The 14,094-nt window shown below is 42.5% G+C and overlaps 2 protein-coding genes across 2 annotated transcripts; one reads left to right on the top strand and one right to left on the bottom strand.

The window, feature by feature from the left end:
- The first annotated feature begins 300 nt into the window (after positions 1-300).
- Positions 301-2,816, top strand: LOC102700430 (protein LEAD-SENSITIVE 1). The gene is made up of 3 exons (XM_006654405.2): positions 301-453; positions 628-701; positions 1,809-2,816. The coding sequence occupies exons 1-3, from the start codon at positions 434-436 to the stop codon at positions 2,537-2,539; spliced, it is 825 nt and encodes a 274-aa protein (XP_006654468.1). The 5' UTR covers positions 301-433; the 3' UTR covers positions 2,540-2,816.
- A 495-nt stretch (positions 2,817-3,311) lies between these two features.
- On the bottom strand, positions 3,312-4,833 carry LOC102700144 (dof zinc finger protein 1-like). Its single transcript, XM_006654404.3, has one exon. It carries the CDS (start codon positions 4,545-4,547, stop codon positions 3,627-3,629), a length of 921 nt encoding a protein of 306 aa, XP_006654467.1. The 5' UTR covers positions 4,548-4,833; the 3' UTR covers positions 3,312-3,626.
- Positions 4,834-14,094: the final 9,261 nt, after the last annotated feature.

Here is a 14,094-nt window from a genome sequence, read left to right as displayed (position 1 = left end):
AACACAAACACAACCACTTGTTAATGATTATAAAATAATTTACAAGAAAAATGTTTATATATTGTGTTATTAGCGATTAAAAATACTATAAAATAAACTATAATTAAAAATTATAACAATAAATTTTAAGTTTGTTTCAAATTTAAATTTTGGCATGTAAATATAAGAAAAAAAGATAGTCTAATATTGCGCGCAACCCAAATATTCCAAAGACCAGAGGGTTCGGTAGCAAAAACTGCAAGAAGCCACCAGTTGCGGGGACGTGACATCGGCGTCTCGCCAATCCTACGGCCGGCCGCTCTCCCCTTTCCCGTGCCGCTGCCCTCCAAAACGCGAATACGCTTTCTTTTGCTTCCGTCCCTTTCCCATTCCTCCTCCGCCTCCTCGCCATCCGCCGCGGCGCCGACCGGTCGATCCCCTCCCCGCCGCCGCCATGGGCCTCCTCTCGAACAGGTTTCAATCCCCCATTACCTGGATCTTCTCCTACCCTTACTGCTATATTTTCCGCATCGTTCGTTCATTCTACTAGGTTCGCTGTCTGGAGCGCTACAATTTTTTTTCCTTTTTTTTTTGTGTGTGTGTGTGATTTATAGCCCCTATTTTTCTGACTCTTCTCCATCTGGTTAGAATCGGGAAGGAGAGCCTCAAGGCGGGGGATCACATCTACTCCTGGAGGGCCGCATGGGTCTACGCGCATCATGGTGAGGAGCTTCTCCTCTATTCCTTTTCCCCCTTTTTGAAGTTTTGGTTTGATCAAATGAATCAGGTTGCGTCACCTTTTGAGTTTGATGGCTGTCAGGGGTTTGGACAAAACAATGGAAGTTAGAACCAGGAATTTAGACTTTAGATTTTGTTTGATGATGGATTAGAAGAAACCCGAATTTGTAGATAATGGATTAAAAGAAACCCGGGCTCTACATCCCCAGGAGGATGTACGCGGCCACATTAATACAACCCCAAGCACTTAGGCTTAAAAAACATTCACAGCAACAGCCACCACAGAGGCACTAATGTTTGGAAGATAATACTAGTAGTATATATATGCAAAACTTTTGAATAATTAATTCAGGAGTTTAAGTTCACTAGGAGTTGGTGCTTGATTTTCTTGACTTCTTGATGACAGATGGTCTTCGTGAACCAATTTGATCTGGACAGGTAAAGTATCTATGTAAGCATGCAATCTCTTGAAGAGATATCGTGCAACCTGTATGATGGAATTAAATTTGTAGTCCATCAACTTGGTCATATTAATTATTAAAAATCCATTCAGTCATATGAGTTGGATTTGATCATCAGCCATGTGAGAGCCACTTACCTGAAAACTGAATGACAAAATTGGAATAGCAGAATTTTACTTGACATTGATACTCGCTCCTTTCCATAATGTAAGATTTTTTATCCTTGTCTAGATTCATATGGATGTTAATGAATCTAGACATATATACATTAATCAACGATGAATTTGGGCAAGTCTAAAAAGTCTTTCAGTATGGAACAGAGAAAGTAGTAGTTTTTTTTTTTTTGAAAAACTAGAAGAGCTGGTCTATTTTAAGTGGGAAAGAAAACTTTACACTGAGCATAAGACAAGACGTGGAAAAAAAGCAAATAGAAAGGAAACGGAGAAGATTTATGTCAGATGGGTTGTTTATTGCAGGATTACATATAAGGGAGACTGCTGCACTAGCAGATAATAGAACTTTCTGTAGCTACAATTGTGGCCATTTGCTGTAAATGACTTGGGTATTCTGTTCAATGTGCTAGTAATTTTTCTTATGGTTTCTGCAGATATAACTGTATTTTTCATGCAGGAATATATGCAGGCGATGATAAGGTGATCCATTTTACTAGAGGAAGGGGCCAGGAGGTCGGAACAGGAACTTTCATTGATCTCCTCCTTGCGAGCTCTGGTCCTAATACAAACAACATTCCATGTTCAATATGCAACAATGAAGGTGCCACCAACATGGAGACAAATGGTGTGGTATCCTCTTGCCTCAACTGCTTCCTGGCCGGGGGTGCCCTCTACCGTTTTGAGTATGCTGTCAACCCAGCTCTTTTCCTTGCCAAAGCGCGAGGAGGGACGTGCACACTTGCCCCAACTGATCCAGATGAGGTAGTTGTCCGCCGTGCCAATCACTTGCTCAGCAATGGTTTCAGGTGCTACAACCTGTTCAAGAGCAACTGTGAGGACTTCGCGATATACTGCAAGACGGGCCTCCTTGTGGCAGAGCAAGGTGTTGTCGGGCAGAGTGGGCAGGCCATCTCCATCATTGGTGGACCTCTTGCTGCGGTGATTTCGACCCCATTCCGCCTGGTGACGACGAATGTCTATGGAATGGCGGTGATGGCAGTAGGAGTGTATTGTGCCAGCAGGTATGCAGCTGACATCGGTAACCGGCGGGATGTGCTGAAAGTGGAAGTGGAGGACCTGACTGCTGGGCTGGCGAGTGGCAGGATTCGTGCTGTGGAGAACATCAGTCAGCTGGTTGCTCCGGCAGAAGCCCAAGGTCTGGTCGTAACCTCACCAGTTGCTGCTTAGGGTGCAACTCAGTCACACAAGACACAAAAACATTACATCGGGCTTCCGACTTTCTTCGGCAAATATGGATGTTTCGTTGTTAAATATCGGTTGAAATTGTACCAGAGTGAACCTCCCATTCAGCAATAGCTGTGTAATCGGTGAAAAATGTTTATAAATGTAACATGTTTCTTCGATAAACTGTTATGTGTGGCCTGTCCACTGTTCTATATGTACGAACATGGAAGATTGGAGCTTATAAGTCATGATTGTGGAGCTCTATTTGTGGGACAAAAAATTGAATTCTTCTTCCTATTATTATTTTGGAACAGAGGGACTACTTATTGGGAGACGTTTTACATGTAATCAGAAAAAAATTCACCTTACCTAAGCCATTTCGGCTGCCGAGGTAGCTTTCTTTCATGGCATATGGGACAGGGAAAACTGTAATTTTGTTTAAAAGAATTCATGTAACAGCAATTTTCATAAGCCATTTTTCACTCAATACTTCTGAATTAGAATACTGGCTGATGATGACGATGATGATCCAAATTTCGTGATCCTGGTCTGATCTCACCTATCTAAAGCAACTTGCAAATTAAGGTAGAGGCAGAAATGCTTGATGCCAGCGCTTCTCGGATCATGGGCCAAATTCATTCTCTCGATCGGATCGAAGCCCATGTGCACTCAGTGACATATATAGTGGACTCCTAGCAACATATCCACCACAAGGACACGTTGAAAGTTCGAAGCATCATCAATCCAAAACTTGTACGCTGCACAATGGCGTACAAGTATAAGAGGAAGTGCTTTTAATGAATGGACTGTGAATAATTGGACGGATCGCTCCGAAAAGGAATCCTGATGTTTAATGTTATCAATAAGACATCAACACTTTATTACATTAATCTTGTTCTTTCTATCACAAGTATAGTTTGTATACCTCTTCACTCCTTCATGGTTTGATGAATAATCTCACTCTGTGGAAGACATATTATATATCTTTATAAATTAAAATTATACTTCTGAAAAGATCAAAAGAAGATGAAATTTCTGACATAGAATGACAGCAGGAACAGCAACAAATTAACGAGGAGAGGATCGAAAATCAAGGCCTGCAGAGAGCTGCTTCCAGTCCTTGGCAACCCAACGCGTTGCTCCAAACATCGTCGTCGCCGGAGATGATGTCGTGGAGGCTGAGCGCGTCCTCGGGGAGCGAATCGAACGGCTCGTACTTGGCACCCCGATCCAACGTCGACGGCAAAACCAAATCCCCGCCGTCCGTTGGCAGCCCCAGCGAGGTGTAGCAGCTCTGGTCCACGCTGAAGTTGAGCTCCCCGAGCGCCTGCGCGCACTGCACCATGGCTGCACCGGTCTCTGCGCTCAGCTCGCCGAGCACGCCTCGCCCCGTGCCGTACGTCGCCGCCGGCCGCGCGTCCGGGCTCGTGTGTGGATCGCTTGATCCGCTCGAGGTGTCGACCGACTCCGGCACGGCGGCGGCACCCTGCTCCGCCAGAGGCTGCTGGTTCAAGAACTTGGCGTACAGCAAGGCCAGGTCGATCGTAGAGCCGTCAGCCGCGGCCGGCTTCTCGTCCGGCACCGGCTGACCGATGCCGCCGGCGGGCGGGTTGCCGACCATGCCTTCGAGGAGCAGGTCGGGCCGGACGGGGCCGTGGAACCGGTGAGAGAACGCCCCCGCGCCCCGTGACGCCTCGACGGCCGCGTCGTCCACGACCAGGGCACGCACCGCCACCGCCTTGCCCCGCCGGTTCTTGCGGCACCCGCCGCCGACGGGCACGTTCCGGAGTGACCCGCCTTTGGTCCAGTAGCGGCGGCACCCCTTGCAGAAGTACCGCGGCTGGCTGAGGCTGTAGTTGTTGTAGTAGCAGAACTTGGTGTTCGGCGAGTCGCACCGCGGGCAGTTTGGCGCCACCTCCACGTTCGGCCGGTACCGCCGGTGGTCGACCACCACCGCCCGCCGGCTGGCCGCGGCGTACGCCAGCATGCTCTCGCAGTGAGAAGACAACATCGATCAAGAGACCAAGAAGCCCTAGCGATCAGCAGTGATCGAAGATCTGATCTGCCTGGATAAGGAAAGCAACACAGGATATGCAGTGATGTGAGAGAACTCGAGAGCTAATTCGCAGACGTGAGAGCTTCATCTGATGAGAATAGAGAGTAGATAGACGAGAGCGTCCAGTGCATATATATGTGGGGAAGCTAACTATAGCTAGTTAACCAGCAGCTTAGCTTAGCTAGCTAGGGTGAGATGTTTTCTCCGGTTGGTGACGGCGCATGTGCATGCAAGCAGTATGCGTTAATTGCATCGATGTGGCTCAAGTTGCTATTGCTAGACAGCCTAGACCTGGAGGATGTACCACTCTGACAGTCCGATGACATGTTTGATCAGCAGTTTTAAGTACGAATTTTTTTTTTGGCAAATCAATTAAGTACCATCCCCAACAACCAGTTGTTTGTGCAGTCTCTTTTGCACACACAGTAGTGTGGCGATACCTTATTATGGTGCCATAACAACCGCGGGCAGTGCGTTTCATTGATGCGAGCGTACGCAGAAAAGAAAAGAAAAAACTAATCACACTAAAAATCAAAGAAAGACCTGAGCTGGGGGTTTCAATTAGCGGTAAGATTTTCAGGCGTCAGGTCACCATCGCGAAAGTTTGGTTTAATGTCCCCGCGACTTTGGCGCCGCACAGTGCGTACCTCGATCGCGGCCGTGTCGTTTTGCCCACACCCACAGATGGATCCACGCAATCGTGGGGTGACTTCGCACGGTGCATCCATGCCAAATCTGTAACCAAAACCTGCATAAAACGAGGGGATACACCCAGCGTGCGTACGTGCGTGCATGGCGTCAGCGAGCGATCTGATCATACGCCGAGTCGCCGATGCGGTCGTAGCAGTGGCGCATGGTGAGTACGGGCTGAGTGGAGAGTCCAACGTGAGTGGTACTCCTCCAGTCCTCCTGTTCAAAAATGCAGCTACTCTCTTGGTGGTAAAATGTAACTATTTCTAGAGCAGAGCATGGTGATGTATATAGAATAATTAGATAAATGTTATGATTGATTGAGAAAATGTTGTGATTGGTCAGGAAGAGAACGAGCTCAAAAAAATTAAATGAAAAATGTTTGCAATTGATTGAAATGATAAGATAAGTGTTGAAATAGCTTCATTGAGACAAATGGTGAACGGATGAAATAACTCCATTTTAGTACGGGAGAGTACTTAGACATGTTTTGTTTTATTCTTAAACTAAATTATGTCTGATCTTAGATAATAGGGTGATTTATTGACAACATATTTGCAAAAAAAATTAAAAATAAAACTTTCATATACATAAGTACGTAAAATAACTACGATAAAAACCCTTAAAATCTACTCCAAATTAAAGATTAAAATTTTAACTTATAAGCTTAAACATAAATGAAAAGATGACGATGGATATATTTTACAATCGAAAGGAGCAGTATGTAGTCGTTTTTTTTTCATTTGACCCCGTTAATTTTTAAAACCATGTTTACCAGTTTATCTTATTCAATTTCTTCGTGCAAATATATAAAATTTATATCATGCGTACGGTTCCTTTAATAACAAATTAAATCACAACAATATAACTAATATTTATATATTTTTTTAAAATAATACAAATCTTTAAACATGAATTAAAAAATATCAATTTTTTTTTTAAAAAAGGGATGGAGCAGTAAGTACGGTGACATGGGGGGCCGAGGTGCGGGGGAACGGGGAAGCGAGCGAAAGCGCGCGCATTGAATCGGGCGGAGTGCGATCGATGGCGGGCAGCAGAAAGCCACGGCTCACATGGGCGAAGCCGTGGATCATCAGAAACTGGCTACTAGTAGCACTACTGCTCGGCTAGTTAGCCCAGGCAAGCCAACGACCACCCGGCCGTTTGACCTGGACGCGGGTCCAGCCTTTTCCGGATAACCTCCCCACAACCAAAATTTTGGTCCCTCCCTCCTCCCCGTCGTGCGCTTCCAGAGTGAAGTGAATGTTCCATTTCCGTGTTGGCGTCTCGGCGATCGATCGACAAATATGTTTTTGTCACTGCCTAGCTAACTCGCAAGGTGGCCGGAGCACTCGCTCACTGCTCCCACTGATCAGTCTTCTGAGAGTGACATGTGGAATACAGTGGATTCTACCCATATGCACATTTGCATAGAGATTTTACTTGAGTTAGGATTAGAAACTATATTTGCTTTCTTCTTTCCAAAATATTATTTCGTAGAGACTAGTACTAGAGAGAAAATAATTTAGTACTACCCAGTAAATATGGGATAAATAAAGTTGGAAAGGTAGATGCGGTTAAGGCCTTGTTTAGTTTGTAAAAGTTTTTAAAAAACATCAAATCAAGTTTTTAGACATCCATTTAAAATATTAAACGTACTCTAATTACAAAACAAATTTCAGATTTTACCTGAAAACCGCGAGACGAATCTTTTGAGTCTAATTAATCCATCATTAGTACATATTGGTTACTGTAGCACTTATGGCTACTCACGTCCTAATTAGGCTTAATATTCATGTATATTTAATGATTCATTTAGATGTCAAAAATTCAATGTGATGTTTTTGGAAAAGGCTAATCACGTCCTAATTAGGCTTAATATTCATGTATATTTAATGATTCATTTAGATGTCCAAAAATACAATGTGATTTTTTTGGAAAAAGTTTTTGGGAACTAAACATGGCCTAAGATGGGAGAAAACTTCAAATGGCAAGTGGTTGATGGGACAAATAAATCATAAACAATGATACAAATATTTTATATTACGAAACACAGCCATTGCAAATTATAAGCATTTTTATTATTCAGATTATATTCAACGGTATAAGAATATATAGCATTATTCAAGGCACTACCATATTAATCATCTTTTATTTTATAACTTTATCCAATCTTAACACGTAGTAACTGCTACCTCTTTCCTTAAAAAAAACTTTATTTTTGGTTTCTATTGTCATCGTTTGTCCATTCGTTTTGTTTGTAAAATTTATAAAAAATCTTTAAAAAATTAGTCATGTGCAAACCATTATTCATGATCCATCATCTAATAATAATATTATTATTAATCGTAAATTCTTTTAATAAGACGAACAATCAAACATTCTATCTAAAAACAAAAAAGAACTTGGACGGAGAGAGTACATCCTTAATTCATTTCATATTTATTAAAAGACACTAGATTTTTTTCTTATTAACCTTAATACGTACTAATACCAAACAATTTATAAATAGTTTCTCCATCAAAGAAAAGTATATCAAGGATTTAAATTTTATATCTAGCATAATTATTTATAAGATGATTTGTATGATTTTTTTATTCCAATTATTTGTGCAACTCGGGTGCTTCGAAAGATATTCTAGACAATATAAAATTCAAGCTTTAACCACTAAAATGATGAAAAGAGAGTTCAACTATATCTTAATATTTACTACCATCTTCCCATATTAACTAACAGCCACGTCTTTTCGCTTTTGCCTATGTATATAAGTCAAAATTTAAAAATTTCACCTTAACTTTAGAGTAGATTTTGGGGCTTTAACATTATAGTTTATTTTTTGGTCTTACCTTTTATATCACTAAGAACACTTACGCAAAAGTTTAATTTATAAATTATTTTGCATCTGAAAATATGGCATTTGATTTTTTTCTCTAAAAAAAGTCAAACAATTGCCTCTTACATTTCTACCACTCCCATTATTTCGCTTCTCCTTATGCTTATATGCCAAAATTTAATTTTTTAACTTTAAATTTAGGGTTGATTTGATGTTTTTACCAAAGCTTATTTTCTCGGCTTAGCTTTAAATCACTGAGAATACATATATAAAAGTTGTATTCACAAATTATTTTTTGTTTGCATAAATGTATTGTTTTTTCTAAAAAAACCAAACAATCACCCTTAGGAATATTTGAACACATTAAATGTGAAAGAAAATTGACTCAAATACCCCTCACCGATGTGTGTGTGAGAGGGAATGAAATGGTTTTTTGAGGGTAAGATGAAAATAGAATTTGACCGGTTTGGAGGAGAAATGTATATTTCTAAATGCATTTATTATGGGACAAAATTCAAACCGTTGAATATCACTTATCCTGGGACAGATACTACTATAATTTAGAACTATTTATATATATTTATATTGCGATGAATATAGTATATTTTGAAACCGAAGGCTCGTGTTTTAAACTGAAGGATCGGATCGGATCTCTTCAGTGGCAACTGGCAAGGTTTCGGCAGGTGCACGCCACAGTTTGTACTCTCCTTCCTATCCGCTCTCCACTGCGCATCTGCAGTGTCACCGGGGATCAATCTGACAGCCAGCCCCCTGCCGCTCCTGACGTGATCCACCCATCCGACCATCCGCTCGCCGTGGGCCCGAGACGAGGCTCTGGCTCGCTGCCTGCCAGAGCCACGTGCACGGGTGAGCTTGATGATGCTCTGCGATTTGCATTGCGCATATGGGCCCCTGCGACTGTTCCAGCGTTGTGGGCCTCCGTTTGTTTCATCTGTTCCTGCACTGTGGCAGCGAGTGCCCACTCTGTTCTTCCTCCCATCCTCCATTTGAAAGCAATTAACAAGAGAAGTGTGCGGCAGTCCTTTCTACGGGTAGCAATTAATTTGTGCAATACTTGAGAGTTTCCATCACCATAAGCAGGTCGTCCTTTCCTACTGTTGTCATCGGGAAGTAAGGGAAGAAAGTGCTTAATTAGACCCACGGGCAAGTACTTGATGCCTATGTTTCGACGGTTTTGCCATGTATGTAATGGGACTGGATGCGATTGGTAGATCAGGTGAGCACGGACACAGAGTACGTCTTCATGCATGGACTTCATTAGGGTGGATAGTAAAGAATTTTTACAGTATTTTTCCACTCATATCTAAGGGTGTAAGTAGACCAGTCCACCAACCCACTTATAGACCAATTAAACGGGTAGCCTACCGTATTAACCATTATTCTTAAAGTGCTATGGCAGCTCCGTAGCTGTATCGTTTAACTACAACTCTCTCACCCCTTCTCCCTCTTTCTCTCAGCTCCCGACAGTGTCGTGTGTGTTACTACCACAATGTGACGAACCATCTTCTCTCTATCTTCATCCTCCCTTATGCTCTCTTGTTTGGATTTGGTAGCAAGTGGAGGGGCTTCAACCAGCAACAATGTATTTATAGGGTTACCATGAAAGCCAGTGAGGCTCTTGGGGGAGGTCTGTGGTATTCCCAATTACCGATGATCTCTCCATTGAAATGTTCATTCCGCACCAGCTCCTCTCGCCGTCACCGGTGACCCTTTGTCACCGTTGATTGCCAACACTGCTCATTGCCTTCAAATATAAACTGCAATCCCAACCTCCCATCACTGGTACGATCGACCTCCTGGTGAGTCTATGTGTGGGTTGTCTATGCCTTAAACTTGGTATTCATTCGTGCTTGGTTAGATTTTCTGCCGTAGCCGATGGGCTCGCTCATGCTTCCCAGGGCAACTCACCTCCTCCGCACAGAACACATCTCCTAACACGACCTTTACTGCCCATAACCTTCTACCATATGTTTTCCACAGGGCTATTTAGGAATGAAATAATAAATGAACTTGACAGATTGCTAGTCAGTGGTCCATTTACGGCTGTGTATTTCCCTTGACAGTCTGAATTCTGAAAAGATATGCACACAAGAGTGTGTACTACTATTATGTGGATGTCACTCTTCTAGATCCGTCGATCACTAATCACGTTCATACGCAACACAGCGCTTGATTTGTCTAAGAAATAAAAATCCTGTTTATCAGTGATCCCGTCCATAAACAACACGACACCTTAACCCCCATCCATTCAATTAGAAGCATGAACTATAATCAATCAGTGAGCTAATTAAGTATTGACATATTGACAATAGCCAGGGCAGCATCCCACGTACGCCTGCAAACTACCAACTCTATCTTATGAGCCAAAATTTAAAACTTTTAAGTAGATTGTGAGATTTTTTTTTCGTATTCTTTTAGATTTGGCTTTTAAATCAATAAACTTGCATGTATAACTTTTATTTATAAATAATTTTATAATTTATAAATATATCATTTAACTTTTTTTAATAAGCCAAAAGATCACCCGCACTGCACTGGAGAGCGCGCGACGACAGTGCCCAAACTGGATCAGTAGCTTGATTAATGACGCCATAGCCCCCAGCAATTAAGCGAAGCTGCGATCGACCACGCGGGCCAGAAGTACGTACGTGCTAGTATTAGCTCCGAACGATCCATCCATCCATCATCCCATCGATCGCTTGAGTCGCACGCCATCCGCGAGCTACAACTGCGTGCCCCGCCGGCATAAATGGCCTGAACAACCGCCGCGGAAGCGGGGGCGCATGCAGTGCAGCGGCACCCCAATCGATCGGCTGCGCGCGCTGACGGAGGATGAAGCCGGCCTGGCCCGGCAGCCAACGACAGGCCAATTGGCTGCACGCGCCGACGGACGAAGAAACTGAGCCGGCCTGGCCCTGCCCGGCAGCCAAGGACAGGGCCAACCGGGGGCCAGGGCGTGCGCGGTGGCGGCCAGGGGAGTTGTGAGCCATGCACCAGCACCACCTGCACGCTGGACAGTACACTGTGTAGCATCCATCTGCACGCGTATGTACGCGCGAGCGCAACAGCACGGTTACTGTGTACTGTGACCATGGCCTGCGTGCAAACGTGCATTCATGCGCTCGATCCTATGCTCCGTACCGGCGACAGCGCGCCGAGGGACGACTCGTCGCCTGAACAATCAGCTAGCTGGCTTTGGCTAATCTCTTGGAGGACCAGTTTAGCCAGTAGTATTGCTCGTTGTTAGAATTCGAAGTTAGAACATAGCTATAGACCTAGCCTGCTCTATTTGTTCTCGATAATTATCACCATTCACTATGGACATGTAATAACCGTTATCTATTTGATATACATATAAAACTAAATAGACAGATTCCACAATATATTATCTATACAATATTTAATACAATATTTTTTTTATGTTTTGTATTTGTTTCATTCAACCAATGGACGGAGTTTTTCTCTAAAAAAGTTTATATACAGCTTGGGAGCACGTGTCCAAGCAATAGACGAACGAAGAGGCAATGTCCAAGTATTTTTTGAATTAATGATGTTACGTAGGATGATTAATCTAGTGTAGATGTATATATACTATCATTATCTTATCGTTGTACATGCTCTAAGGTCAACGGCGGATCTAAGAATTTTCTCAAATCTAGACAAGCCTCATAATGAATAATTAATAAATACACACGAATCCATTCAACTATATAGAGTATTTACTATCGGGTAAAAGTGGGCAACACCTAGTTGTGATTTAGGAGAGGAAAATAAGTATAAGAGATTAAATTGACATATGAGTTATGCCGACTGGCCAACAGGATATCGACATATTATGATATGGGTCTTAATTGTGTTGCTATTTTGCCGAGCTGAATTGTGCAGGTACCAGCAAAGCAATGTAATGAATCATGAGGGTAAGCATTTCTACTTTGTTTAGTATGAGTATTACATTTGTTCCAATAAGACTTTATTTTTAGCTCATCTTGTTTGTCTCAAAAAGACTTTATTTATAAGGGTCTATTGCATTGAAGTTTAATAAAGTAGACTAAAAATGTAATGTATTGAGAATTAAAAAATAGGGGACGAATTCATTTGGGTTTGAAAAAACAAAGGGTGGTCTAGTCCTTGTAGATTTGAATAGATATATGTGAGATAGTCTACAAATGAAATCTTTCTGGGATAGAGTAGAGAAATCTTTCTGGGATAGAGTAGAGATTAAGGTTAATGAGAAAAAAACTTTGCATCCCTTAATAATACTCCCTTAGCAGAAAAATAAGTGACTAGTTTAGCTAAACATCTTGTTCCAAAACAAATAACTGCTTTGGGATCTACTTTGGGAATCCTAAAGGCTCAGACGGTTGATAATGTTGTGGGATTGCGATCTTCTGCCTTAATGCTTCTATAATATTACTTTTAGAGTTCTATTCGGTGACATGTAGGTCACATAAGCCCACGTGTTATCCCGATGTCGTGGACATAAGCCCACGTGTTATCCCGATGTCGTGGACTCGTGGCATGATATGACACATCTCATTGTATGCGTTGGTAAATTAAAGTAGAGTGGACTAATTATTTCATTGCTAGTAGATTTTTTGGTAATATTAGAAATTATATTTTGCGGTGTGATAAACCCTCATTTTTATGTATCTAAACCATATGTGTGTCGCCCCTTCAGTATATTAAGGAACAAAATATAAGGTTTTTATTTTTCATCTTCATGCATGCTTAATATAAAGCAAATTATTTGTTTTTCCTCATTAGATTAAGCTTTTGAGTTGAAATGACCAATGAATTCAACCGAACACGTTTCGTGAAGCGCCTCCATGGCCTCTCCGCCATCGAACACATTCTGAGCAATTGCAAGAATAGGGTTCATTGATATTCCTGGTATAGTAGATGCTATCACACATATAGTCATACTCAATTCGATGGAATTATTTGATCTTAAAGGGGATCTTCTATAATTTCGCACATAAGGGGTTATTTCTTGGTACATTCGCTTGGGTTGCAACCAAAGGCTGATGGTAATTATTTGGCTTTTGAGCTAAAAAGCAAAATGACCTATTTACAAATAAAAAAATATTTTATGAATAAAATTGTTATATTCGTGTTTTTAGTGATAAAAAGTAAAGACTGAAACATAAACTACGATGAAAATCCAAAATCAACTTTAAATTTAAGCTTAAAAATTTAAATTTTGGCTTATAATAAAAAAAGACGAGGATGCAAGATTTCGGATATCCGAACTATCGATTAGCCGATTTTTTGTCATAAAATCGGTTTAAATTTTTGAAAGGCAGAACTTTTTTATAACCCAGACTACCACCGATGTCATAACGTAAATCACAGCCGGACGCCAGTGAGTGGCTGGGGTAACGCCTCAGACTACGACGTGACCTCGGCGGTTCTATGAGACCTCTTCCTTAAGAAGCAATCAAGCTAGCTAGGCAAGCAGATCACATCCTCCATCAGTCGGTCGATCGACACAACCCCAGCAAATGACGACGTAATCATTATAGAATTGTTAGACGCAGCTAGTAGCGTTGACGATCTCGAGCAGCTAGCTAGGATGATCGAGAAGCTGGCAGTACGAGGACCCAGGAGCGTCCGTACCCAATACTTACAAGGACCATCTGTTGAACTGCCGACGACCGCGATGATCTCTGATCTGATCATAAGCGCCCGCGAATAATGCAGAAAAACACCGAGAGATCGATCACTGGGTGGACTTATGGGCTATGGCCATGTGCTCGGGCGACCGCGCGCGCTGCCCATACGTGCGGTGCGGTTGGTGGGGTGGCGCCGGTGAGGGCGGGGCCACGGTTTGGTGGTGCTCGCCCGCGGTTGAGGCCGGCCGGCCTCGCGCTAGCTCTTTCAATCGGGCCACTCCCCCACGCGGACACGACGCGACACGCTGGTGACACCGACGGGTCGTCGTGCACCGAAGTGATCACC

This window comes from Oryza brachyantha, chromosome 5 (genome assembly GCF_000231095.2).
Source record: "Oryza brachyantha chromosome 5, ObraRS2, whole genome shotgun sequence".
In the NCBI taxonomy this organism is placed as follows: domain Eukaryota; kingdom Viridiplantae; phylum Streptophyta; class Magnoliopsida; order Poales; family Poaceae; genus Oryza; species Oryza brachyantha.
Note: the sequence above shows the minus strand (reverse complement) of the source record. Positions and strands in the feature narration are given on the sequence as shown.